We start from the raw sequence: 26,678 nt of genomic DNA, 5'->3' as shown, positions 1-26,678 counted from the left end.
ATCTCAGAGCAACCCAACAATTTTCTTCACAGGAAACACTAGGTGTTTATTCACAGGCACGCATGCATTTACACGTGTATGTAGCCCTGGAAGAAAATTAAGTTCTTGCAGTGCAGCATCTTGTTACCATTGTGGTCCTGAGGAAGGGAGGATCTCTGTTTCTTCTCAAGGATCCTCTCTACTTCACTCTGTAACTATCACCTGGGGGTAAGCTCCTCTAGCAAAACCTTCTGAAGTTAAAAAAAAAAAAAGGTCATAAAATCTAAACCCTTGGGTCTTGTGTTATACAGCTATTGTTCAGCTGTATTGAACCCACTGTCATTATCGCTGTTTTGCAGGATTCCCAGCAGGAGAACTTCAAAAGCCTTTCTTTTGGGGAACAGAGTATCCTAGGTAAGTACTGCATCAGGGAATCTCATACAGTGGAAATGAGGAATAACAGGGATTTGAAATACATATACACAAAGAAGAGGGCATGGAGAAGAAGGTTACACTGCTGAAGACCACCAACAAGTGGTGCACAGGAATTTTGTGTTATCATTCTGTAGGGAAAGCTTGGTCCTTGGGCTGTGAGTTCTTCCCTGCTGCATCTTGCTTTTACTATTGAAAAAACATACTTTGAAAAGTGCTGCTTTGTGGGATAACTTTTCTTACCCTTGGGAGCTGTCTATGTTGCTGTTGTCTTAAACTGATTGGTTTCTCTCAGGAATTGATGATTAAATGCACTGAAGTGGATGTGTTTCAGTGCTATAGCATGCAGTTGCAGCAGTGTGCATATGGCAGGTATTAAAAGGAATTGTAAATCACATAACTAACACTTCCTGAACAGAAGTGAATACCCCGAGAAGCCATTTATTATCAGTTTATTGTTCATTTTCTGCTAATATCTAAGATTAACATTGGGCTTTCATCTGTGCCTGTTGAGGTACATGAGAGTATCTCCATGTGCATAAGTGATTGACTGAGCAGGCCTACGTGCTACTATAGCCAAAGAACAATAATTACAGGTCACATATATTTAATTTTGAAAAGTCACTGCTTTTATGCAGTTCAATATCTTTCAATTTCAGGGTAGGATATGACCGTGGAAAGTTTCTGACAGCACATTCTGAAAGTTATTTTGCAGTTATATAAAGTTAGCTAATGGTGAAACATATCTTTAATAAACCTCTCTTTAAAAAAAAAAAATCTAATTTTTTTAACATTTTGGGTTTGCCATCTTCCAGTCTGGATGTGTCCTAATATACAGGATATTTGGCAATATACATAGAAAGACACATTCAGTTTAGGAACAAATGAATTTGCATTCGAAGAGAATTCTTATGAGCCAGGTAACTTTCTAAGTGGTAATTGGGGATTGAAGAAAGTCCTTTCTTGTTAAGGTGAACTTATTATTTGCTGTACATATTGCAGACCTGTTTCTAGCCTTGCTTTCTGAAGAGATTTCTCTGTACCCTGACCTTCTGCAATAGAGATAAAATTGTGGTTCTTTCAAAGAATTATACTTTGTTCATTTCTCTTCTTTAAAGGTTACCTTAGCTTAAATTGGTTTTGCTTGAGTAAGTATCAAAATGAAATTTAGTAAACAAATGTAGCTGTTTTATATCAGACAACAGATTGCTTTTTGTCCTTGAAATATTCTGGATCTGTTTTCTGTCTGCTTAAAAGAAACAGTACATGGCACTGGAACAGAAAAATCATCAGAAAGTCATCAGCACTTGCTGGAAAACTAGTTTGGCAAATATTTAACATTTAGTGGCATTTTAGTGTCCAGTTCCAGCGTAATCACTATAAAACAATTGCATCTATTTGCATAAAGGGAAGCTAAGTTATCACTTCACATCTCAGTACATGAAACAAAACATCATTCAAATTCATAGTTAGGAGTCTTCAGCGTCAGACATATTGAAATAGACTTCAAACTACCTGAGCTGCTAGCTTTCTTACAGTCCTCTTGAGCTTCCCCAGACCCAGAAAGTTCACCTTTAATATGGTACCTGTCAGGCTGCACATAATCCCATCCATCTCTGTCCAGCCGTGCCTCAGAAATGAAGAGCACGAACAGATCTGGGAGCATTTCTAGCAAAACTGTTGCTGGACAAAATGCAACAGGGGTTCACAGAAGACAAGACCAGAATTCACCCTGTCTTTTGGAGCTGGGGGAACCCTAAGAGTGCCTGGGCACTAGCCTGTGTTTTTGTCCTTGCCACTTTTGATGACTGGGTAGCCTAGAGGAAAAATGAAATATATTTTTTATTAGGGCTTGTTGGTTCTTCTTGACTTCATGTGTTTTGTGCCATTCTTTTTATACTTCTCCAGCAGCAAAAGATCCTGTATAATGACTTCAGATATGGAAAACAAGTCTTAAATAGTACATTTAGTATGGGTAACTATCACTCTGCTACACAAGATTACAAATTTATCACACAAAAGGATGATCTTTCCTGAAATGTATAATTTTAGTAAAGGTTTGCAATAGTACTTGGGGAAAAAAACCCAGTAGGGAAGACTTTATCACATGCAAATTACTTTTCAGAAAAGAAAAACATAAAGTGAAGAATTGTCAAGGGAGAAGGGGGAATTAAATAATACTTTTGGGGCATGACTTAGATAAGTAATTAGTGTGCTATGGATCATTAGGTCCAGTAATAATATGTTACTTCAAAACCCTCTGCGTTTCTCCTATTTCTATACAATGTGTTAGAAATACTATAAGCTACTTTGAAGCATGGCATCTTAATAACTGAAATAAATAAAATCACAAAGAACAACATAACATATGAAAGATGCATTTAGTAGATCACTTCACCCCATAGTATCCACTCCATTTATATAAAAACAGCCCTGAACCTTTCTCTCTTTCATCCCTATTTCTCCCTGCTGTATGTTTATTTAGATATAACAAGAAAAATACAAGTAATTGTCAATCAGGAATGCAAAATATGCCTTTCTATTCTGTTTCACCAGTGCATTAGACCTGGCTATATATCATGTCCTATTCCTCGGCAGGTGCAAGGAAAGTGCCTGAACTCTCTTTTTAAGACTGAAGGGAGATCTGTTTAATGACTTACAAACTAGCGTCAGTCATTTGCAAGTCTCTTTGTTGCAGCCTTTGATTTATTCTTTTTTCATTATGATATTAAGAGAATAATTTCACCTGGAACTTTGTCCCATTCTTAGTTAGGATACTCATAATGCTGTAAGCTGATGGATACATTTTGGAGTTCACGTGATGCTAATAAGGGTATTGTTTAGAAGAATGTTTTTTAAAGTTTTATATTAAAGGTTGCTTTCAAAGAAATAAGAGTTTAACATTCAGACTTTCAACAACTTCAACAAAATCATGCAGGTATGATTTTTAGACCCATTCCTCTCCTCCAGTTTAAATAAATAGTAATCTTTGGTGTCCTTTAACATTTATGAGTGTTGACACTTTCTGAGGAAACTGCTTCTTTGTGTTGCAGGTCATTAAGCTACGGTGCTATAGGAGTAATTGTTGGCCATGAGTTCACTCATGGATTTGATAGCAATGGTGAGTATTTTATTTTATTTTATTTTTGTTAAGAGTGCTGAATTGTGTAAAAAAAAAAAAAAGTCGTATCTTTAAATTTATTTACAATCTTGCTTGTCTGAATGGAGTTTTTTTGGTAAGTTGTGCCAGAAGTTTGATGCTTATCTTGAATGGAAACTAAGAGATTCAGAAAGTCCTGGCTGGGGAGAGTGGGAAGGGTAAAGGGATAACTTCTGATTGATGAAAATTGCTTCCAAGAAAATTTACATTTTGACTGTTTCCAAGAGATGATTATGTACCAATATTAAAATACAACACTGGAACAAAAGTTGAATAGAAAACCTATTGCAAAAAAAAAAATATATATATATATATAAAATTGAGAAAAAAGAAATAGTCTGAAAATGTCAAACCAACTGCCCTGAAGAACTGGGTGGAGCAGGGCATTACCACCATCTAACTTCGGCTATCATAATAAAGTTATTTTTAAAATCAGGCTCCTGAGAGAGAAGGCGGGGAGGAGAGATAGAAGCACAAACCTCCTCCTCCTCCAGGGAGCAGTTCAGAGTGGCTGGCATTCCACTGTGACTCATTGTCAAGAGAAACCTCTTGCCACTGAAAACACAGGGAGTTTAAGGAAAAGAAGGCTTCTGTCTCACTGCCTAACTAGTGAGCTAGGTTGCTTATGTTTCATCACATTGAATACCTTTTAAAGAATAAAAGGGAAAACTTGTATCCTGTTGGCACTGCTATGCAATGTTTTGTGTCAGCAAACACTCCAGAATGGAGAAATGTTTATTCCAAACTCGTATCTCATTTGTAGATTATCTAATCTCCATCATGTCTCTAGCCTGTCAGCAAGGAGCATAAGATTTGACTCCCTAAGTGGACTACTGCCTCTTGCCCAGGCTCTTACCTTCCGAATATAGAAATAAAATACATCTGTAAGGATTTTGTCATCTTGAACAAAAGAACTCATAGGGAAAAATTAAAGAAAGAAAAAAATTAATTAAAGCATCTTCAGTACTTGGTATCATGTCCACTGGTTTCTCCCTACCTCCCTTTCCTGCAGTCGTAATGAAGACTCAAATCATAGAGCAAGTCTGTGTCCACATGGACAGCTAAACCTGCTCTCAAAAAGAAGTCGTAACATATCTTGTGTCTTGTGTCTGACTGGCTAGAGACATGATGGAGATTACTCTCCTACAGATGTGGTAGAGCAGAGACCTGAGTCCCTATTTTCCATGAGCCACTGCTGTAACCATCAGCCTAGGGAATTGGATGTGTGTATTCTCCTTGCTTCCTTGAATAGGATTCAAATGTTCTGTTTTTGCTCCAAGGCAAAAAATTGAAACTTCAGATGTTTCCGTCAAATGGATTTTTTTTGTTTCTGGTCAAGCGTATAATTAATTAAGAACAAATTAGTTATCATCAGGTTTGCAGAAACAGAGACATATGGGCTGAGGATGAAAAATACTCACAATTATAGTTACAAGAAAGCTCATATGCCTCTTACACTATGCAATTATAAAATATAGAACTCATTAGTCTTTGCTATTTTTTCTTTCTAAACATGGAAATTATTACAATAAATAGAATGCCATCTTTTCACCACTGACTTGAGTGGGATCAGGATTTTGTACACTGATTTTATACATTTTGTACACACACTTGCGTGAGTACATTAGCATCTAATTTCTGTACAGGTGATAGATTCCAAAACTGGAAAACTATGGGGTTGTCTCCTACAAAAACTTTTTTTTTTTTTTTTTTTAAGGCCGTAAATATGACAAAAATGGAAATTTAGACCCGTGGTGGACAACTGACTCTGAAGAAAAATTTAAAGAGAAAACAAAATGCATGATTAATCAGTACACTAATTACTACTGGAAGAGAGCTGGCTTGCATGTATGTAAAATACCACTGATTGAAAGCAGTGATGCACAAGGAGTTTTGTTTTGTTTTTTTTAATTATTATTTTATTTTATTTTGTTTTCTTTGTTTGTTTCTTTGTTGTTTTTTGGGGGGGGCGTGGGGCTTTTTTTTTTAAATTGGGATTTTTTTGCGTGGGGGGAGGGTTTTAAGTTATGTTTTTATAAATCCCAGTATATTGGGATATTAGTCTACCAACTTCATTTCTCACAACAAATCATTTTTTTAAATGAATAATTGTGAAAAAAAAATGTCTGTCAGATTTGATTAGTCCAGTCAAATACCACTAGCCACACCTTGGTGACAGGGTTAAACCACTTCTCCACATCACATCATTTTGGAATCAGAGGAGGAAGATGAAGCCACCCATCAGGGCTGGTCTAATTACTGTGAGCATGTTAAATGTCTTCTGAAGATGAGGTCTGTAATGAAAACTGAGCAGTCACTCTTTTTAAAAAGGAGAACATAATATCATGTTTTATAGATTGCTTTAGCAATTCCGCCTGTTATTTATTACAGCTATAAAATGGATGCATAAACTCTATTTCAGATTCAGCTCTTGCTATTTCTTCCATGTGTGCATGCAGACCCAATTTGTATCTCAAATGAAAGAGTATGATAGCAGCAGCTCATAGAAAAAGATGGAGAAAGAAGGTGCAAAGGAATGGTTTCCGTTTCATTGTCTATCAGAGCTATGGGCTTCCCTGAAAATGTGCACATTATAGAGTGCCAAAGACAAAGTTAAACCAGGTTAAATCCCTGACCTTAAGAAATTAATAGCTAAAATTCCAATTCCCAGCAGGGACATGATTTTAATCTTAATTTTCAGGTAAAAAAACATACCCCACCCCCTCCATAATTCTACCACCTCTACTTACATTTTAGAATCAGAAATACAGTTATGTGTTTGTCTTTCAAGAACAGAGAGGACACACTGAATGCTTAGCCTTAATTTTAACACTTTCCTTAGGCTGTTTATATTAGTCTCAACAATAAGAAAGCCGTATTGTAGTTCAGTCTAAGGTCCAACAACTCAGTCTTGAAGTACTTCATATAAGCTAATTTAATAAGCTAATAACTAAAAATTCTCAGGCTCATTCCTGAATGTCTCCAGGACAAAAACAGTTAATACAAAAATTCCATTTAAAGAAGATCATTAAAACCTTCACCAAGGGCTCCTGCTGCTGGCTTGGCCATCCCATTTACCTTCTATGGTGTTTCTTCAGATGGGGTAGGTCTGAATTTCCCTTCCAGTATAGCTACTGCCTTTGAACTCTGTGGATGGGCTTACTAGAGAGATCCTGTTATCCACAGCTTTGTCATCTGCAAGGCTTTTTCCTCCTATTTCCATGGGATATATTAAAATACTTTTTAGATGATAGAAGAAGAATCTTCATATTTTCTGCCATATTTTATAGCTTCTGTATAAGGAGCTATGCATGCAAAGAGTGGTTATTTTTTTTGTCTGTCATTTACATCAATTTTCTACAGGTATTTTACCCCTGTACGAATATTTTTCATGGATCAAGAAACCGATTTATTTTTCTTCTTTCTCATTGAGTTGCAATAAAAATGTCTCCAGAAAAGAAGCATAATGAAAGAAAAAGTGGATACAGAAATAGCTTCAGAGTGCAATAATCACATACAGTCATCTGATCAAATAAAGGGCTTATAGTGGTCCCTGAGGCCTGTCACGAACTGTCTGTACGGAGTAGTCTCAGATACCTGACCCAGAGCTGCCAGAGATGAGCAGAAAGACTTCTTCCACTTATTAAAATGACCTATGGCCCAAGTGCCACTGCTGGGTTGCTCTCATCTTATGCTCTAGATCAGTCTACTTCACGAGCCCACTGTGGGAAAAAATGCATAAGTAGGTAGGCCAGAAAAAAGGCAGTGTGTGAGTATTGCCTGCTGTCCTAGCCTCTTTTATCCTAAAAGCCTCTCTCCCACCTCCATCTCCAGCCTCCTGAGGGGAGAGAAAGCTGATAGGAGAGGGTTGCACTTTAATCTACTGCTCCCATGTCTCCTTTATTACACCCTTGAGGAAGATGCCTTGAGTCCAGTCTGGGTGCTTGTCTGCACTGACTGTTGGGGTTGTGCACATGCACCTGGGTGTACCCTAGGTCCTTTTACTTCTTCTCCATTTTCCCCTTTTACTGTCCTGAAATGAAGGTGAGCACTGATGCTAACCCCTCCTATACTCATCCGTGCAGCATGGGAGACCCTATCGTCAGAGGATCTGCAGACCAGCATTGACCTTCAGAGCTCTGCTCAAAAGTGCTCGATTACTGTGCTTATTTGAGGCACAGTAGAGAATAAAACTGCTTACAAATACAGTTTAGTAACACTAAGACTTTAATGGGCCAGGTGATCAGAGATAATGCTGCACTTGCAGAAACGAGGATTTCTTCATAATGATACTGAACTTGGTAATACCAGGAGACTGGCTTTTTCACAAAGTTTAGATAGCTCTGCTTCTCATGGTATATTCTTGTTGCTACTGCTCTTGCTTTTGGAATTAATACTGGGGAAAATCTCCTTTGCAGCTATTTTTAGAGCACTGAATCAATTTCAATTCTGTCTCAGACAGTTATTTTTAATTATGCTGGTTTACGTTATGACTTAAAGGTCACTTTAGCATGCCAGTAGGTTTATATAATATAGTTAGTTTTATCATCCCATAAAGAGTTATGTAGAGAAACAAATAAAACCTTTTAGGTAAAAGTTTAAGAAAGGGGCTAGGTTACTCTCATGAGTAACCAGATAAAAACAGTCTTCAGGAGAAAATTACTGCTCAGATCAAAGATCAAGGACTGTATTCTTGAGTGTATTATTACATTTTGTGCTACAGAGATCTAGGACCAGAGCCAGGATAACTCATCACAGAAAATTGTTTACTGACAAGTTTTCACACTGAAACCCAGTTTTCTTAACCAGAGATATGGTGGTTGAAATTGGCTCAGGTCATTCTTGCCTTGTTTTATTATTTCCCTTGCTTCTTGAAGTTCATCAAGAAGGAAGTTCAGAAATGGGTCAAATGACTGATGTCCTTCCACTCTGCCAGGTGAAAGGCAAGAGGACTTTGGCAGAAAACATTGCAGATAATGGAGGTTTGCGAGAGGCTTTCAGGGTAAGTACATGAAAAATATCTGAAACATAGTAAAAGGAAAAAGCTGTTTAGGCTCCATGCTGCTGAAAGGCACTTAGTATATCTTTCTTATCAGGCATACAGGAGATGGATTACAGAAAAGAGGGGAGGAGAAGAAGAGCCTTTACTGCCAGGCCTTGAGTTCACACACAATCAGCTTTTCTTTCTGAGTTATGCCCATGTGAGTAGTACAAATGTGTTTCAAATCCCCAACTATTAACCTGCACAGCTGGCAGTGCAGAGATGAGACTGCTTTGTTTCAATAACCTACCCCAGCCAAATCGAGACTTTTCAGGGTATAAGCAGAGACTTGCTCTTCCAGGACTACTATTTCTTTTATCTTTTTTTGTCTTTGTCCTCTTCTATCTGTGGTGCCAGAACTGCTGAAATTATTCTTGGTTTTGCTCAGTGTTGTCAGAGCAGCTTTCTTTCCTCTTGCTGCTTTCCTCCACTACAAGAGTCTTTCTGCATATATTGACTCCTTAGCCTCTTCCCATTTTAGCTTCCCAGATTTCTGATGCTTGCAATATGCAGCAGTTTCTGAATGCTTCCACTACAGACTGCAAAACTTTGATAAGAGATGTGATTTTTTTAAAGACAAACGTAGAACAAAGGAGAGAATCAGAAATTATGTACTTGGTTAAAAGAGTCAGGACAAACTCACCGTATAAGAAGCGAAAGTTGTGCCATTAAACTGCCCACCGGTTGAAGAAATTAATCATCAAAACTGAAGAAACATGACCTAATGCAAACAGTGCAACCAGCTCTGGCTGAAAAATCATCTCTCTGTTGAGAGTCAGTGTGGCACTATATGTGTCCATGGTCATTTCAGTTTGACAATATTGACCAATTGAAAGACTCCATTTAGGTCCTTCAGGCTGAGTTGACTTTCACACTGTGTCAGTTTTTCTCCACAAAAACTTTGACGCCATATGGAAGATCTGAGGGTCTCACAGGACAGCTGCAGAAATCATATGTCCAGTGGACCCTCTGATGGGAAGCACATGCACAGTGAGAGCAGTGTGTGCCAGTTACCCTTGAGCTCAGCTTATTTCCACAGAGTTCAAGTCACCCAACAGATTCATTCAAACTGCCAGGGCTGTCTTCAGCCAGCCAAAATTGTAATGAAGTCTGCATATCTCATGGGCAGTCTGTCTTAAAGGATGTTGTCAATAAGAAACATTCAGCATAGAGTTTAGTTAAGGTGGGGGCTGGTTAAATGTGATTTTTTCATGTAATGGATATAGCATAAGAGGAATTATTCAGATGTGCAAATATTCTCTCTAGCCTGTTTTATGGTCAGTTACAATTGTGTCAAGTATTGTAACAGGAATAGTAAATTGGGTACCACTGATATAAACTTGAAAAATGTGTAATTTCAAAAGAACTGACATTCCAACATGGAACAAATACATCAGGTAATATAACTGCAATTCTAGACATGATAAGCACCATTATATGTAATAGCTTTGAGACTAAGAAGGAGGCTTGGTAATTATTAAGGCATAAGATGCTGCAGCATAAGCTGAAAAGCAAGCTACCATTGAAGAGAAATTCAGAAAAAGAACTGGTAAAGTGGCTATGAGCCAATGACAGGAATGAGTGGGTGAAGAATAACAGCAGATGAAGACTGGATCCATTGCAAGATTCGAAAACCAAGAGAATATGCCAACAGAAACCTGCAAGTTAGCAAAGGTGAAACAAAACACAAGTTGGTGGTTTTCTGTTTTGTGCATTCTATAAGTAATAGGCATCTTAAAAACAGTGGCTTTACATTCTGCTTTGCTTATGAAGTCATCCCAGGTAACATGCCTATTCCTGCTTTTTGTCTTTTATCAGGTAAGGTGCAACTCCTTTAGACCAGAATCTGCAAGAGAGCAAATATATGCTGGAGCTCACAGCCCTCCTGAGTTCAGGTAACTGCAAATAATGCATTTACTCAGTGTACATACAGAACCTGTCACTGCAGCACAAAGTGCAGAAATTTAGCATGTTAAAGAGAGGTTTAAAAGCAAACAAAATCGGCGTGTGCTCTTGGCTTAGATTGAAATGGAACTGGTTTTATAAGGTTATCTAGTGCTATTACAATTGCTCTTCTGTAAAAATGAAGGGCTTGCACATACCTTCAAAAGCAGTTGAACCATAAGACACTCTGATCCCTGTGATAACCTGTAATTATGGCCTGAGTATCTAAAATGTCTCATCTTTATTTTTTTTCCCCTGTGCAATTCTAGTTGTATATATTGAGGGTCTTTGATTTAATCTTTCTGAATTCATTAAAAGCTTTAAAATTATTACCAACGTGCCCTGTAAATTCAGTTTGAGATTAAACTCTTCAACTGGCCTTCAATATACACTTTGCTTGAAGGAGCTGTGATAGTCCTGCCATAACAAAGTGTCTGTGTCTTTGCCCAAAAGGCCTCCCACAGGCTACTCAGCCACAGACATCCATGAACCCCAAGAAGGAGAGGCTGGAAAAGAGGGAAGGTTTAAAGACTACATAAGAATTAAGAAGCCAATGTTTATTTCTCCGCTTCTCCACAGAGTTCATGTGACCGAGAGCTAGTTGTTTCTATTGAGTTTCTTATTGGTTGCATTTACCTAATTGTGTGCTCATCCTCAGTTGGGTGCTACATTACCACTGTATTTGAAGGAAGGTTGTTAACTCCCAAGCTGATTCATATCTCTAATACACTGGATTAGTTGCCTTCTGGAAATTCCTGCCGCTTTCTGTTGACTAAAGAGGGAGCTGGGATTCCACCTTCTCCATGAGTTACTTTAGGTGATATAAGCCCTCTTTGCCTCAGCTATCTCTTGGTAAACTAGAAATAGCAACAGTGCCTTCACAGGGGAGCTGTGGAGTTGCTTCACAAGTACTCTGAAATATTCCCTGGACACAGCCGTATCAAAGCTGAAGGTATAAAATTGGCATGTATAACATGCCTTAGGCTACTTATAACCAGAATGGGTTAAGAAATAATGAAGCTGGAAACATGATGACACAAAAAAAATTAATATAAACTAACTGCAGGTGTGTATTCTCAGTCTTGGTAGACTTGTAAACTCTGCATTGAAACGTGCACTGCTGTGCCTTTGCAATACCTTTGCAATATCGGTAGCAAGGGTAAATATAGTGCATGTGCAAATGTACATGCCTTTTAAGAATTGAAAGTACACCATGACAATGAGGACAGAAGTCTCAGGCTGATCTCCAGCCTACAGATTGGTATATTTTCAATGGTTCCTACCTTTGGTAAGATTTTGGTAAAGTAACTATCTCCTGCCATTTAAAGTCCTCAGATCTATTTACCTATACACGTGATTATATATTCTGAATCATTATATAGCTACATTCCCATGAGATGGTGCAAATCCCAAAATATACAAGGAAGCCTGGGGAGAGAGCATTCATGGGGAAAGCTTATGAAGAAATCAGGCTAAGAAAGAAAATTCCAGAGAAAATTAGATTAATTTGGGGTCTAGATAATACAGACAAAATTTTTTCTCAGTTTTTATATAAGATACTCAGTACAGGTTTCTGTTTCAGACATGAAGAGAAACTGTGATGCTTGTCTGTTCTTGCGAATCATATCAGCTGGGCTAACAAATCATATTATCTGTTTCCTTCAGCTTTATGTCCCAAGACCATTATGAGTGTCACAGCTGTACAGCTAGTTTCAACATTGACAGCTCCTGCTATCCGAAAAACCCAAACAGTCCTTTTTAAAGTAATTATAAAAAGTAACTATAAAAGCCGTAAGAGATGAGCAACACATATCCTGAGCATAGGCCTGTGCGTCTGAGTTTGTCACTCCAGGTTTTCACAGCCAAAAAAAAAGAACAGGCATTGTGGAAATATATCAATGTCTATCATCTTTCTGTAAGTAGTAAGTTTAGATTACTTAGACTGTGCAAGTAAATGTTTCTTTTGACCACCAAGGGAGCTCAGGGTGACCCATGCAGGGGAAGGTGTCTCTACTGTAGTTCAGTGGGATGAAATCCAGACAACCCACTCTGACTCCACAGTTAATCTGTGACAGTATCAAACCATGGGTAGAAAAGTCATGTGTGTGGGCATGTTATAATCTTTCTCTGACTATATTCTAATATTTTCAGTATTAACGTGTGTCTTCACTGTAGTTGAATGCCAGTTTCAGAGGAAAATCCCTGGCATGGCAGGCAGAACTCCCACCAACTTCAGCAGCAGTTGGTTCTACATGACCAGCTCTCGCTGTTCCAGTCCCTGAACATGTATTTGCAATGTTGCTATGATAAAACTATATATCTCTTTCTTTGTAATTCTACCTACAAAACTGACCTTTAGACATTTTTTGTGGCAGCTGACTGCAAATTTTCTTACTCACATAAAGTCTATCAATATAATAAGAATGTTTGCTACCATGCTGAGCTACACTGAGAAGCTGATTGTCTGCAATGGAGAAAAATGCCTTCCCACTGAATAGCAGAGAGGGCGAAAAGACATATAATTAATGTCTCAGTCAATACTTCTTTGCTTTTAACTCAGAATGCTGTTTACTCTAACATATTTCAGGTTAGTAAATTCCAAGTTGTTTAAAAGCATAGGAAAAATCAGCAAACACCAAAACCCCAAACTAGCAATGGTAAAATAACACCTTCTGACAGCATCAAATAATACAGACATGAAAGCAGGAGCCAAGGATGACTGCATACAAAGAGCAAGCTTTTCCTCTATGCCTGAAAGTGCCAGTCTCCGGTGCAGGTGCATTGTCTAGCTTGCATGAGGCAGTGATGTGCTGCTCTTTCAATAACACACCATCTGTGGTGCAAGCAATAGAGCTTGAGAGCTGGTCAGGGCAGAAGCCTCAGGAAATGTATTTCCAAAATGTCAGAGGAGTTGAGATGCTCATAAGGTAAGACTGAGCTAGCCAACAAGAGAGGCTCTGTGTGCCCCCCTCTGCCCCCAACTTCAGGCTGCAAAGTCCCAGGGAGCCAGCGTGTGTGTGTGTGCACAGGTGGACAGAGGATGTTGTTACAAGAACCTGGCTGCATGAGCCAAACCAAACCACTCCTAGCACAGTCATGATGTGTCTTTACACACTCTTGCTTGCTGGACTGCAGCGTTTTGGCAGGTACTGGAAGAAGGATTCTATCATGCAAGGCTACCGCTGATCTCCCACGTCTGCTGTCAAGGGTCAGATTGCTCTAAATGGCATAGTCTCAAGGTTGTAATTGTTTCGTCAAGTTTCTAGCAAAGTAAGATGCTTCTCAAAGCAGTGAATGGAACAATATTATCTTCACATTAACTGGGCGTGCTTCTCCTGAACTTTTTTGGTTTATTTTTGGAAAAAATATATGGAAAGCCTGAAAATTAAACTTGAAGTCAACACACTGAAACACACACTCACATGCCTGTGGTGTTTAACTGAAGACAGTCTGCATGTCAATCACTTCTATCTTTCTTTGCAGAGTTATCGGTGCCATGAGCAACTTTGAAGAGTTCCGTAAAGCTTTCAATTGCCCAGCAAATACAACAATGAACCGAGGGACAGAATCCTGCCGGCTGTGGTAGATGTCCATTCCAGGTCTTCTGTCAAGAGGGGTCTGCAATGTAAATTGCTGCACCTGAGCTCAAGCCTGCCGCTAGAGTTTCAGAATAACATTTTGCAACCTGGAGAGCTGTTACTTCAAATGCATCACCCTTATTCGTGCTCATTACCTGCATGAATCTAATCACTCTCTATTCGGAGCCTAGAAACACTCAAAATGGAAGAGGATAGGTTTTCTTTTTTATCCATAAAACTACTCCCGCTCATCTTCAGTTGCACTGCTGTTGATGGATAACTGCCATTATCAGTTCTAGTTCCTGATTTATAGCTGGGCCAAAGGTAAATGCTAAAATCCAGTTTTAATCTATTGCTCTGCAGGGGTGCTATGCAGAATGCTCCCACGCAAAATTTATTCTTTCTGGATGAAGGAATTCATGAGACCTGCTATAAAGCAGCTCTGATCTACTGTGTGATACAGCATTTTCATAACTTGAACTGTCACTGCCCAGCATGCCATAAATGATGTTGCATGATGTAAAGACACACAAGACTTTATATAAATTAGGTTTAATATGTCAGATTAGTGCCTTAGGTTTTGGAACAGTTTCAAACTGAGAAAGCACCTTACGGTTTCCATCTGCTAGGATTAAACAGAAAGCATACTTGTCAGATCATAGCCTCTTCTAATTTTAGAACAGCTTATGATAAAAATCAGGGTATGGTGAAAATCAGAGGCTTGCAGAGGGAATTCCCAGCATCATGATACTTAGAAACAGTACAGCACTTATTCCTATTTACAGTGTGGGCAGTTTTTTCCTAAGGGGTGATTTTTACCTTGTGCTGAAGGTAGCTTCACATACATTAATTTTTAAGCCTGAAATACTATACCAGTTTTAATCTAGGAATTTCTTAGTGTCTGGGTCTTACAGAGGAATGTTACTAGTGTGCATGTTTGTCCTCATGTTCTAGACAGGGCAGGGTGGCTTTCGATTTTAATGAAAGAAGAAAGTATGACTGAAAACAGGGGCAGCAGCATTCAAGTTGTCTGAATAAAAAAAGATCAGCTCAGGAGCAGAGAACTTTTAAATACAATATACATGCAGGCCAGTTGAGTTTTTTATTTGATTTCTAACAATATTCATTAAAAAACCCCAAACATTTTATTGCAGCAGAAAGACTTTAACCCATAACTATTACTAAGGAGGGAGGGAAACCAAAACCAGCCCTTTCTTCCCTAGCAAAAAAGATATGTATTTAACTGCTATTTATTTATACCTTGTGCATTAATTCATTTTTACATGATAGAATTGTTTCAAATGGAGAGTTTTTTAGACTGATTTAATTATTGCAAATCTATGTATGTATCTTATATATATACATTTATAGATATATACAAAAAGTATAAATTCTTCTATTTGCTTAAATTTTATTCTATCAATATAGATAACAATTTAGCATGATAAACTTTTTTTTACAAGGATTGATTAAATATTGTCCAGCTGTCAAGGTGGAGGAAGGTTCAACTGAAGCTAAGTTTTTGAATATGGGGTTAGTTTCCTCTGTTTCTTTATAAAGTAGGGTGTCATAATGGAACCATAATTTATGGAAAGATACAGGCCCTCAAGCTACCCTTCAGAGAGAAGGAAGCAGACATTTCTGAACTCAAGGTGCTGTTGTCACTTCTTAGTAACAAAGTATTATGTTTTATGGTATCAGGACTTTCTTTTTTCAATTTTTCCCTGAAAAAGTCAGTCTTGAGAGGAAAAGCACTTTTGTGTCCTCTGAGACAGCTCTGTTCCTGAGGTCCGTGGATTACACTTTGTCATTTGAATAGTCACTAGTAAATTGTTTTCCTGGAGGTATTTTTCACATAAACTTTGATGGCAGTATTTTTATAGAGACTTTCCTAAAACAAAGAAATGGGTCTTGAGCAAAATGATACAATTCTCCTATTAATGGGAAAGTTCCTTAGCACTGATGCGACTTATGTTAGTTGCTTTGGATCAACAGCCCAAAGTGCAGCAGTGACAGCCTGGCCCCATTGAAGGTACTACCAATATGGTCACTGTCCTCAGAAAAGTCAGGACATCAACTCAAACACTTATCTAAACTTTCTAAACTACTGGACTATGCAAAGCCAATTTCACAACAGTCAGCTTTAAGTGTTCTATTTTTATCTCTCAGATCAGAGATGTATTTCCAAGAATTCCTCTCTCACGGCTATTTTCCAGTGGGAGAGATTCTTTAATTTTGTGGTTTATGGGGTTGTTTCTCTGTGCTGCATAGCAATTTCTTTCTAAAATGCCTGATGCTTGCTGCCTTAAATGTCACTCTCGCTAGGCTTCTTTAACATTTAATACCAAGGGGTTTTGAACTGTGGTATGCATATTCACAACAGCACAGCACCTCAGCAAAACTGTCTCATCCTTGCTAGGGCAGCTCCTGCAGCAGGCAGGGGTCCTGGTCCCAGGCTGTGGGAATAACTGAGAGATGGCGGGTTTGGGGGAAATGCACTATGAGGGAGGAAGAGAGGGCATGACCAGATTTTGCACCCTGATTTTAGCCATTTAGAGGGGCCTACACTCTGTCAGGAAAGCCAGAAGTTCTTGCTGGCTGGCACATTGGTCCCAGTTTGTGGGATCCTTGCCGTTGGCTCAGATTTTTGGTGCCTTGGGCTTCAGCCTTGCATATGTCCATGCAAGGTTTCTAGCCTGCCTCATCTGCCTTCTTTTTACCTCAAAACAAACAGCCACTGATGCAATTAAAAGTTCATTTTAGAGTCAGCTATTTAGGTACCATTTGAAAAGCAAAGCAGAAGGTAATTAAACACATCCTTAAAACTTGGTCACCAAAGATGGCTAAAATATAGTGCTGGTTTCTGAGGGCTCTACCCATTGTCCCTGTTCTGCCTGACTCCCTGCCCTGCTTTATTTTTGTATCGTGCCTCCTGGGTGTATGCTAGCAATGCCTTACTGTGCTCCCATCAGGCTCACTTATCACACCTATGCAAACAGATCCTTCATCATATATATTCTTCTCCCAGGGCCTTTAATTTTATTTTTTTTTTTTACTTGCCATGATATTGAGAATTGTTTCTTCCTTTTGGCTCAGAAATCTTCTGTCCCACTGATCAGGAGGGTAAGGATCACTGAATAAAACATTTTTACCTGTGTAAATTTGAAGAGATATTTTTCTACTGTGTAGACATAATGCAACAAGCTCTTCTCCTGTCCCATGTCCTCTTATTTGGGTTCTGAAAATAAGTAAACCTGTTATGCTATGCTACTCCATGCTATTCCATGCTATGCCTTGCCATTCCATACATACTATGCCATGCCATGCCATGCTGTTCTGTTCCATCTTTTTGTGACCCAACCCTGAAAATGCTAGAACACCACCTTATACATTGTATTTCTGCTGATGGCATTGTGAAGAAGCTAGCTTTACATCCACAAGTAGCTCTCTGAAAAAGCAGAGGTTCTATTCACCTGTGTAAACTGCATAGGTACATAAATGGTGACCAAGCTGGGTCTGGATGCTGAAGGACCAAAAACCCCAGCTATGTTATAAAGCTCTGCCTCTTGCTCTGTGCAAGGGGACTTTAGAATTCTTTAGGTACATATGTATCATGACACTAAATGCTTGAATTATTTATAAAATAATCAGGTGGTGTTACCTGTAACTTTTTATTTAGTATTATTCAACAGATTACAGGCTTAGAAGTATATTTTATAGTAATGTTTTATATATATATATATATCTAAAGAAATATTAAAAGCCCAACAAATCAAGAGGCAGAAGTCTAGCCAGCTAAAAGGTCTTTTGTGTTTATGTCTTTTAATCTGGATTTTTATTTTGCTAGTCAGTTTGACTTTTAATTTTTCTTCTTGCATAATGCAGTGATCGTTTGAAAAACCATTTTGTTAGCCAATAAAAGCCAAAGTGGTGAAGATTTTTCCTATGCTTGCAGTACGGCAAAAGCTGCTTGGCCTGTCACTGTACAACTCTACAATGTTACCTCTGTAATATGCAGTCTTTATAAAATGTAATAAACAGCATAATGACACAGCCCCAGGTTCTCAAGGCTATTGTTAACTGCCTGACAGGCTGTTCCTCCTCTGTGAGAGCTGTCTAACCATCTTGAGCCAGAGTTTATCAGGCTTCAATTGCCCCCATTAATCTGCTGGAGGCAATTGAGCATAGGGTGAGCTACTGTGGACACAGGCTGGATGCTGCAGAAATTACAGCAGGGCAAGCAGCAGATCTGTCCCCACTGGAAGCTATTGGGGCATAAGAAGAGTGTGGGAGATTCACCTGCCTGTCAGACTCACTCTTCTTCTCTTGCCCCAGTCTGTTCCTGTCTCGGCCCACCCTGTGTAGCCTCACCTGCTTTTAATTGCTTTTAAGCATTTCCCAGAAGTGTTTTCAACAGGATAATCCTAGTTCCATGCCTGAGTTTGAACTACTGCTTAGCGACGTCTCTTCCTAGCCGGCACAAAGGAGCAGTTTCTCTGCCTTCCTTGGTTGTGGTGTGACAGCAAGTAGCTTACGTTGCTGATGTTCCTCATCGTGTACTTCATGAGCCTGACCAAGCATTTGTTCAAGGGTTGTTTGGGCACAGGGGTGGTGCCAATGCCTTGTATATTACCATCTTGGCTCTTCCAGGCTGAGTGCCCTGTTTCTTGGTCTCTGACCAGTTTTCTGACACTGCTTGGATACTCATAGACAATGATGCTACCCCACCTTAAGGAAGCACAAAGCCTGTGCACCGTAAGGAGCAATTGTACCTGGTGGGGACTTTGTCTGAAGGTGGCCTTGCCACATCCTTTGAATGATGCTCTGTGGCAGCACAGCTTCTCAAAGCCCATAAATTTGTGCTGGCAGTTCTCCACAGAGCTCTTGGTTTGCAGTGGCAGGGACACTCTTGGTTTTCAAAACTTATGTCAGTTCTGTCACTGACTTTACTGTGCAGCCTTACTAACATTTCTACAGGCAAAAGCAACGTTTGCATAGAGGAAGATGAATGAACAAAGAAAAGGTTGGGGTTGCAGCATGAAACCAGCCTCAGCATGAGGAAAATATTTTGCTCGACTCTCATGGGGTTTGCTGAGCTTGCCCACATCTTGGAAAGATGCTTCAACAATGGCTGTAGATTGCCCTGAGGAATTCAGGGTTTATCTGCTACAGCAAGAGCCAGGCTTCATTAATCAGACAATTTAATCCCATTTAAAATGTAATATATATTTTTTAAAAAAGAAAAGGAATTAAAGATTTCCGAGGGATTCTCCAGCAGAGCACTGTTTTATTAAATATAACATCAAAGTTGGAAGTTACTGTGAATCAAGATAATGCGTTATGTTGATTTGTGATCAAGGAAAGGGATACAATGGTATAATTCTAATCATCCATAAGCACCACAGCTGAAACAGCTTTACATACAAGGTCAGACACATACATAGATGCATACTTGGGTGCAAACTTAGGGTTTTAATTTATTTATTTATTTTTTCATTCTTAAATTTTTAAAAATGCCTCTAACAATTGCATCACATCCACAGTTCCTAGGGTTTGAACTGGTGAAAGTGTGACCTGTTTGTTTAACAAAGCTTGGGGGAGGGCTTCAACAGGAATTTTAAAACTGTTTCTACCGCAAAGTTTATTTAACAGGCCAGCACTGCTGTGAGCAATGGCAGTGATGGGTGGTTTATATAGACAATTCACACTTCCTTTCTGATGATGTGAGCAGCAGAGATTTCAGTACACAAATCTGAAAAACTCTGATATCACGTTCTCTTACTTCAACACTAGGCAAGTATTTGGGTAAAGCCCAGAAAAAAGAAAATCTTATCAAATACAATAATCAAGGAAACATGCATATACGTATATATGGCATGATATACAATTTAAAAAAGGCTCTTGCAGAAGATGCAGTTGCCAGAGGGGTCCGGTTCACAAACTTACCAGATCATTTTTTGCTGGGAAAAAAACTTGAGAGCAGGAGACCTGTCTGCCTTTGTAGCTCACTGGGGAGTGTCTGGGCGTTACAGCTCAGTCTGCAGTTCTGCCACTGAATTCTAGCTTTATGCATATTTTCTGTCCTTTTCCTCCAAGCAAACATAAGCCACATGAATCAACCAATCTCTAAACCAGAACATTTTAAAGGAAAAGAAAATAAAAAATGGTGCCTTTATTAGTCCATGCTGCGAAACAATGCAGTGCCACTGCATCCATCTTAAAAACACCCACTTATTTTGTGGAATAGGGCTGCTCTAATCAGACACTTAAGACATGTCATTCTACTAGAACGGAGCTTCAGTCTTTTACAGTGGACAGAGTAGAGCAACATATGGAGTGATCCCTGAACAGGACAATAAAGAGAAATTAGAAACTCCTTTCTTTAGTGTTGTAAATCACTGAAAGCTTTTATAAATCATTAGCGTAAGTACCACTATAAAAGATAATATATATTATACATAGGCACAGCACAGGAAGTCCGTAAGTCTGTGCTATTTAAGTGTATATAAAAATGTCAGAAATATGAACTATTTTTTAAAAAGTAGAGTCTCAGGGTAGAGTTCTGACCTCGCTGACTACATTGGGTGATTAATGTCTGTGGGGCCAGGATTCTTGCCCATCTGGATAATACACATAGACATTACTGATTTAAAACTATTCGGGACACATGTATTCTTCTAGCCAGAAAAAAAATTTCTATCCTTTGGGATTTTCAAAATCTGCCCTCTCCTCAGCCATTTGCATAGGACTATCTCTGTTTACCCTTATCTATCACGTATTGCATTTTCATCTTTTTAAATACTTCAAGTTACTTTATCACTGTTTCAGAAATGCAAAGTAGGGTTTTCAACTTGACTTACCCAGATGAGGCTCTATTAACCATTGAAGTAAACACAATATGTCCTATCAAACTAGATGTAGACTTATTTATGCCACTGAGGCATTTTTGTCTCCTTGATGAGATGGAAAAGATTCACGTTACTGGATTGATGATGGGGGAATCCAACAGTGCCTGCAGCAGGAACAGTCCCTCCTGGGTGCAGGGTGGCCAGGGAGGATGCAGGTGGTCCACCAGAGAAAGTAAAAGCTGCTTGGCAAGAAGACAGTGAGTGCTTGCCCTGTGTGCCTTGCACTACATCCAACATATTTAAATGGTACCACCTAGCAAAACAAAGACATCTACTGTCTTTTGAAAATAAAGAAGATAGATAGGAAAACTCTAGCTACCGTATTGACTGAGGACAGCAATAAAAGCACCCATGTCATGATCCAGCAATGTTACAGCCATGAGCATCTGCAGAACTGCCTCTGCCTGCAGGTTCTTCTTTCCCTTTGTTTTGAGATGCCACAAAAGGCTGTATGGGCTGATTGAGGAACAAAATCCCCCACCATCGGGAGAGCAATGCAGAAGGAGGGCTTGATAAGAAACTTGGGACCTCCTTGGACAGGAGTCACTAGCAGCTCCAGCACCAGTTCCTGCTTTAGCACCTCCTTGCAGTCAGGTATAACCCTTTTGGTTAAACTTCTTGCTTCCTTAGGGAAACCTGCCTATGAAAAAAAAAATTAAATGTGAAGGGGGAAGAGGCTTTATGCACAGAGATCTGTCTTAGCAGTTGGGCACATCTTGGTTCACACAACCATTGGTGCAAGGACTGGCACAAGCAGAGGTGTGCCACCTAACCAAGTACCAGGGCTCATCAGTTTTCCCATATTTCCCATGTAATTCCCTATATTTCACAGCAGCTTGCCAAGCCTCTGTGGATGTGTTGTCACTGCTGGACCTAGGCCCTGCCAACAGGGATTGGGTGTGCAGTGTGCATATATGTAATGTGCATAGGTGCAGCATGGGGATGGGCAGTGCACATGTGCAGGGTTCATATGGGCAGTGTGCATGTGCAGTGCACATATGCAGTGTGCCTCCAGTCTGCCCACCACTTTCCCCATATTCCTTCCCCCTCCTGCAGCTAGGTGAAACAAGCCCAAGCAGGAGTGGGAAGGAAGCAGTGTGGCCCTTTTCCAAGCCATTCCAGCTGGGCTAATTCACTGGAAGGCTCAGCTCGCAGCAGTGGCATGTAGCAGCCCCACCTGGTCCTAGGCTGAGACAGTGGAAAGGTGTCAGGTCATTTTAGAGACAATGTAAGAACATTTCTCCTCCTAGCTGGGTCATGGTATGGCTCCAGCTAATAATTATTATTTTAGTTCTTCAGCATGTGATAAAAGAGCAAAATATGGAGCCTTCCTTTAGGGAACGCTTTCATTATTTCAACTGGGTTTTTCCTTTGTTCTGCCATCAGTTCAGCAAGAACTAAACTAGCAACAGACCTGCTAGCACAGTACTCCTTGCAAGAACAACATGTGTTGAGGCAATCAGTATGTATTCAGCATGCTTATTCAGCTTTGTTTTAATAAATCCAGTAATAGGCATTCAGAAGCAATGAAGGGAAAAGAATAATTTGAGAACAAAGCTGTTGAAAAGAATACAACGCACACACAGTAGAGAAGAGTGTGATTTTGGAGGTCTATGCAGCTGTTTTATTTCTTTAGAGGATTTTAATCAACCTGATTACACTGGGAAACAAACGGACTTTTAAAACAGTCTGGTGATAATCAGCCAGAAGGAAAACAAAGAGGATTTTCCCGCTCTCATATCCCTCTGTTTAATTTTCTCTTTTTCATGTGATTTGACAAATAAAAGTGCTATATTATCTCATTTTAATTAAAAAACTATCCATGCTGGGTTTTCTGCTAGAGAAGCAATTTCAGTCTTCGCCCACGATATCATTTAATCAGAGATATCCTAAATGCTTTCAAGATTGCCATAGCTGCACCAATCCTATTTCCATCTGTGTAATGGCTTCCCCAGTGAATTGGAAAACCTGTAATTGGACATGTGCCCATCCTTTCAAGTGGGATTAGCAGGTTTGCCACGGTCTTCCCCAAATTTCCGGGTCTGATGTTCTTGTCTTGCTCCTTCTGTACCTACTGTTGCAAAGCAACTCTCCAATGCCATCTTTTGAATTGGGGTATACAGGCACAGTAAAGAGAAGGAGAGTGGAGCTGCACTGCTGTGCAGCCCAGGTCCTTGTTCTTTGCCTGCTTTTATAGGTATAGGAGTATTAACCATAGAGAAATTGGTGCCTTCTGTCTAGAATACAGAGCTCTCCCTGTGTAAAGCATTTTTACTCTGTTCTGTGTTAAATGGAGAACTCTAGTTCAAGGTTTAGCATTGTCTTTTGATGATGAAATAATAGTTCCCTAGTTTAGTTCCTGCTCCTTAGGTTACCCTGTGTTCAGCTGGAAGTGAGTGGGTTTTCTTCTCAGCACGACTCATCTGCCTCTTACCTGCTTCACAAGTCTGAGGATTTGTGCTCTTCAGAGTAAACGGTCTCTTCCAGGAGGTGTAAATGGTCCAGCTCTGATGGGAAATTGAACATTCATTTCAAAAATGTTCCGATTACTTTAAGTGTATCTTACAAAAAAAAAAAACACCAACCAACCAACCAAACAAAAAAAAACACAAAAAACAAACAAACAAACAAACAAAAAACCCAAACAAACTAAGGAGAAATGGAGAGAGAAGTGACATTCACTGATGGACATAATCAGGTGACAATCTAAAATGCATTCCTTTGTTCAGTTGCAAAATATGGCCTTATTGGAGGAATTATGGTGACAATTCTGTGGTTATCTTACTCAGCTACTTAGTTTTGATATCCATATGGTCCCTTACAGGCTTAAATCCATGAACCAAGGAATAATTCCTGTTGTGCCTTTGATTATCCTTTGGGGGATAATTTTGTTTATGAAATTTCATGCCCCTGAAAAAGTTCTGAAGAGTTCCAAAGATGAATGCTTAATTTGAGTAGGGCAGACATGCATCAGCATGGAGACCACAGGCATACTGCTCTTCTTCTGCCAGTCCCTGCCAACCTGGGTTTCTGGTAGCAGATAGGGCAGCATCAAAACATCTTTCTACTAACCAACTGGCAGGACAGGGAGTGCATGAGGGGTGTTTAACTGGGGAGAGATGATTTCACACATGAAGATGTGGGCTTACAAAATGGCTGACCCGGGTTTGGTGCTTGCTGTGGAAAACTCTCATTTTAAGGCATTTCCAGATCAGTTTGTCATACTGGTGTTATATCAGGCAACATGTCAGGATACAAAGACAGATCAGGTGGAGTTGAAGGTGACACTTCTCTGTCCATATCCCTCTCTTGGGGCATTTAAGTAAAATATCTTTTGTGTCAAGAGTGCAGTGGAATAGACCCCCCAAAAAAGAACAAAACCACTGACTGTCTCCTTGTCTCCTTATCAAAGCTGAATTTCCCAGGAGCTCAGAGAGCACCTGAAGACTGCCCATGACTTGCTTGGTTCTGCTTGCACAGAGTGGATATCACCAACAAATACAACTATTTAGAAGGAGCATATAGTCCTGAAAATAGTTGGTTTTGATGCACACAATTTTAAAATTAATTTTCAGATAATTCTGGCAGGAATTAACTATGATTATGTAGTACAGGAACTGGAAGAGCCCTGCTTTCCATATCAAGATGACACAAAACCATACGATTTTAAGTGTGGTACAACAGAGATTTGAATCTATGGTAGAGTTCATGAATGTTTGAAAGCAAGGGTTTAAAAGCTGTTATTGCAAGCTTTACAAAAGAAGAGAGGAATAAGAAAGCAGGTCCTAAGTGAGATTTGAGTCAAAATATGCAGCAAGAATACAGGAAGATCTAAAATTAACCCCTGATGAAAGCCTTTTCATATGCCAGGCAAGGCTTCCAGGCCTTAACTGAAGTGGTTAGAGAGTCATTAACAAGGAGGGCATCAGCCAAATATCACAAAAAATGAGAAACAGAAAGTTGATTCTCAAGCTGATGTGGGAAGAGGCTGCAAGAGCTAAGAAAACCATGTAAGCTGTAGGAAATCAAGATGAAACAGTCAAATCATCCCAAAAGAGTATTTCATAGGGGCAATGGACAGTGGTGCAAGAGATGATATATAAATGGACAGCTTCAAAGCAATGTACTACTCTGACATTTTAAGTTGGAGACCTGCTGCCTCAGATCCCTACCATGGAAAGAGCAGTGTCCCTGAAGGCAGGGGCTAAAGGAGGAGCCAGGCTGGCTATGTGCCTTAACACAGAAAGCAGCAGATGTCAATGTGTGACCAGGTGTGTGCTTTTTTTTAGTGGAAAATGAAGTGAAACAGGAACTCTTCCTTTACGTATCACTGCAAAAAGTTAACAAGAGATAAAACATTTGACATCAAAGGCAAAAGAGATAATTTTGTCAAGGTAGCTGGTATTTTTCTCATAGCTTTACAACGACAACCTCAAGCTGGAAAGTCTCTTGGAAAAAAAAAAGACAGGAGTCCAGGCAGCACCTCCTTTGATAGCCTCTGCTTTCTCTTCCTGCCACTTTCACACCCAATTTATTTCATGAGAAAATGCCACAGATTTCTGCTGGTGAAGACAGTGAGTGTTGAACTCCCTTATGAGCTGCACTGTAGCTCACCTGAAATATGAAGGTTAATGCCTGTCAGCAAACTGGAATCTTTAAAGGAAAGATCAAGGACACATTTTATCTTCTAGTGTTTTTACATTTACATGTTGGAAACATGGTAATCTTTCATTGTGAAGACAAACGGGAATATAAACGTTACTGTTTTCCAAAATTTTGTTCGCACCAAGCTTCTCCTAGGAAGGCCTCAGGGAGCAAGGATTTGAAGGATACAGCACTTTGTCCTTTGTCCCCAGACTGTGTGCTCAAACCATAGGTTTAGATTTTTTCCCAGAGCTGTCTTTCATCTTTCCAAACACACTTCACAGAAGTGGTGGCACTCCCAGTCATCTGTATCCAATTCCAGGCAGATTAATTAATAAAGTGCTTATCTTAATGCCCTATGGGAAAAATTAAAAAGTTTTCCAAGTGAAAATAGATACAATGTGCTGCAGAATGTTAAAATGCAATTGGTAATTAATGTACATTGTAAGTTAAAAAATACACAGTAAAAGTCAGAGTTTGGGAAAGTATTTGAGATGCACAGTAACAAAACAGAACAACAAATTTTCTCTCTGATGTGTCTTATAAGATGAATTTTCTATAAGCTTTTTTCTTTGAGGATTTCAAATCTTCCAGGGAGGGTTGACATCTGGAAATTATCCCTTTCCATCTGTGTGCTGCTTCCAAACGCTGAAAGATTTATATGAGTTTGACTAGTTCCCTTGTGTAAATGGCTCCAATGATTTCTTCCTTAGAGTTTTTCTTCCTACCAATGGGGTGAATTTAACTAATTTGCTGTAATAAAAAAAACCATAGCGATACCAGAAGAGCAGCTGGAGTTTAAATTAGCAAGAGATGTGAAGGACAACGAGAAGGGCTTCTACAAAAGAATCACAAAAGGAAAACTGAAGGAACTGTGAGCCTCCTGCTAAGTACAGCTATAGATTGAGGGACAAAGGACATGGCAAAGGCTGCAGTGGTCAGTGCCATTTTGCCTTTTTTGATACTGAAGACTGCCTTCAGAACCTGGTTGC

At 39.4% G+C, this 26,678-nt stretch overlaps 1 protein-coding gene across 1 annotated transcript; it reads left to right on the top strand.

The window, feature by feature from the left end:
* Positions 1 to 300: 300 nt before the first annotated feature.
* LOC133213114 (phosphate-regulating neutral endopeptidase PHEX-like) lies at positions 301 to 15,811 on the top strand. Its single transcript, XM_061355101.1, has 7 exons — positions 301 to 393; positions 3,465 to 3,532; positions 5,289 to 5,419; positions 8,508 to 8,573; positions 8,668 to 8,772; positions 10,431 to 10,507; positions 14,040 to 15,811. The coding sequence occupies exons 3-7, from the start codon at positions 5,372 to 5,374 to the stop codon at positions 14,140 to 14,142; spliced, it is 399 nt and encodes a 132-aa protein (XP_061211085.1). The 5' UTR covers positions 301 to 393; positions 3,465 to 3,532; positions 5,289 to 5,371; the 3' UTR covers positions 14,143 to 15,811.
* Positions 15,812 to 26,678: the final 10,867 nt, after the last annotated feature.

Source organism: Neopsephotus bourkii, unplaced genomic scaffold (assembly GCF_033783945.1).
Source record: "Neopsephotus bourkii isolate Nb327-2 ecotype Australia unplaced genomic scaffold, CSIRO-AGI_Nbou_v1 NB_780, whole genome shotgun sequence".
Classification (NCBI taxonomy): domain Eukaryota; kingdom Metazoa; phylum Chordata; class Aves; order Psittaciformes; family Psittacidae; genus Neopsephotus; species Neopsephotus bourkii.
The sequence above is the reverse complement of the archived record's forward strand: the minus strand, read 5'-3'. Positions and strand labels throughout refer to the sequence as shown.

What these genes read in the sequence shown, in the direction of transcription:
- LOC133213114 (XM_061355101.1), top strand. Translation starts at nt 5,372, where the DNA reads ATGATTAATCAGTACACTAATTACTACTGGAAGAGAGCTGGCTTGCAT. An exon ending in GGAAGAGAGCTGGCTTGCAT is followed by an intron (nt 5,420 to 8,507) that starts GTATGTAAAATA and finishes CCACTCTGCCAG; the next exon opens with GTGAAAGGCAAGAGGACTTT. An exon ending in TCTTTCTGAGTTATGCCCAT is followed by an intron (nt 8,773 to 10,430) that starts GTGAGTAGTACA and finishes GTCTTTTATCAG; the next exon opens with GTAAGGTGCAACTCCTTTAG.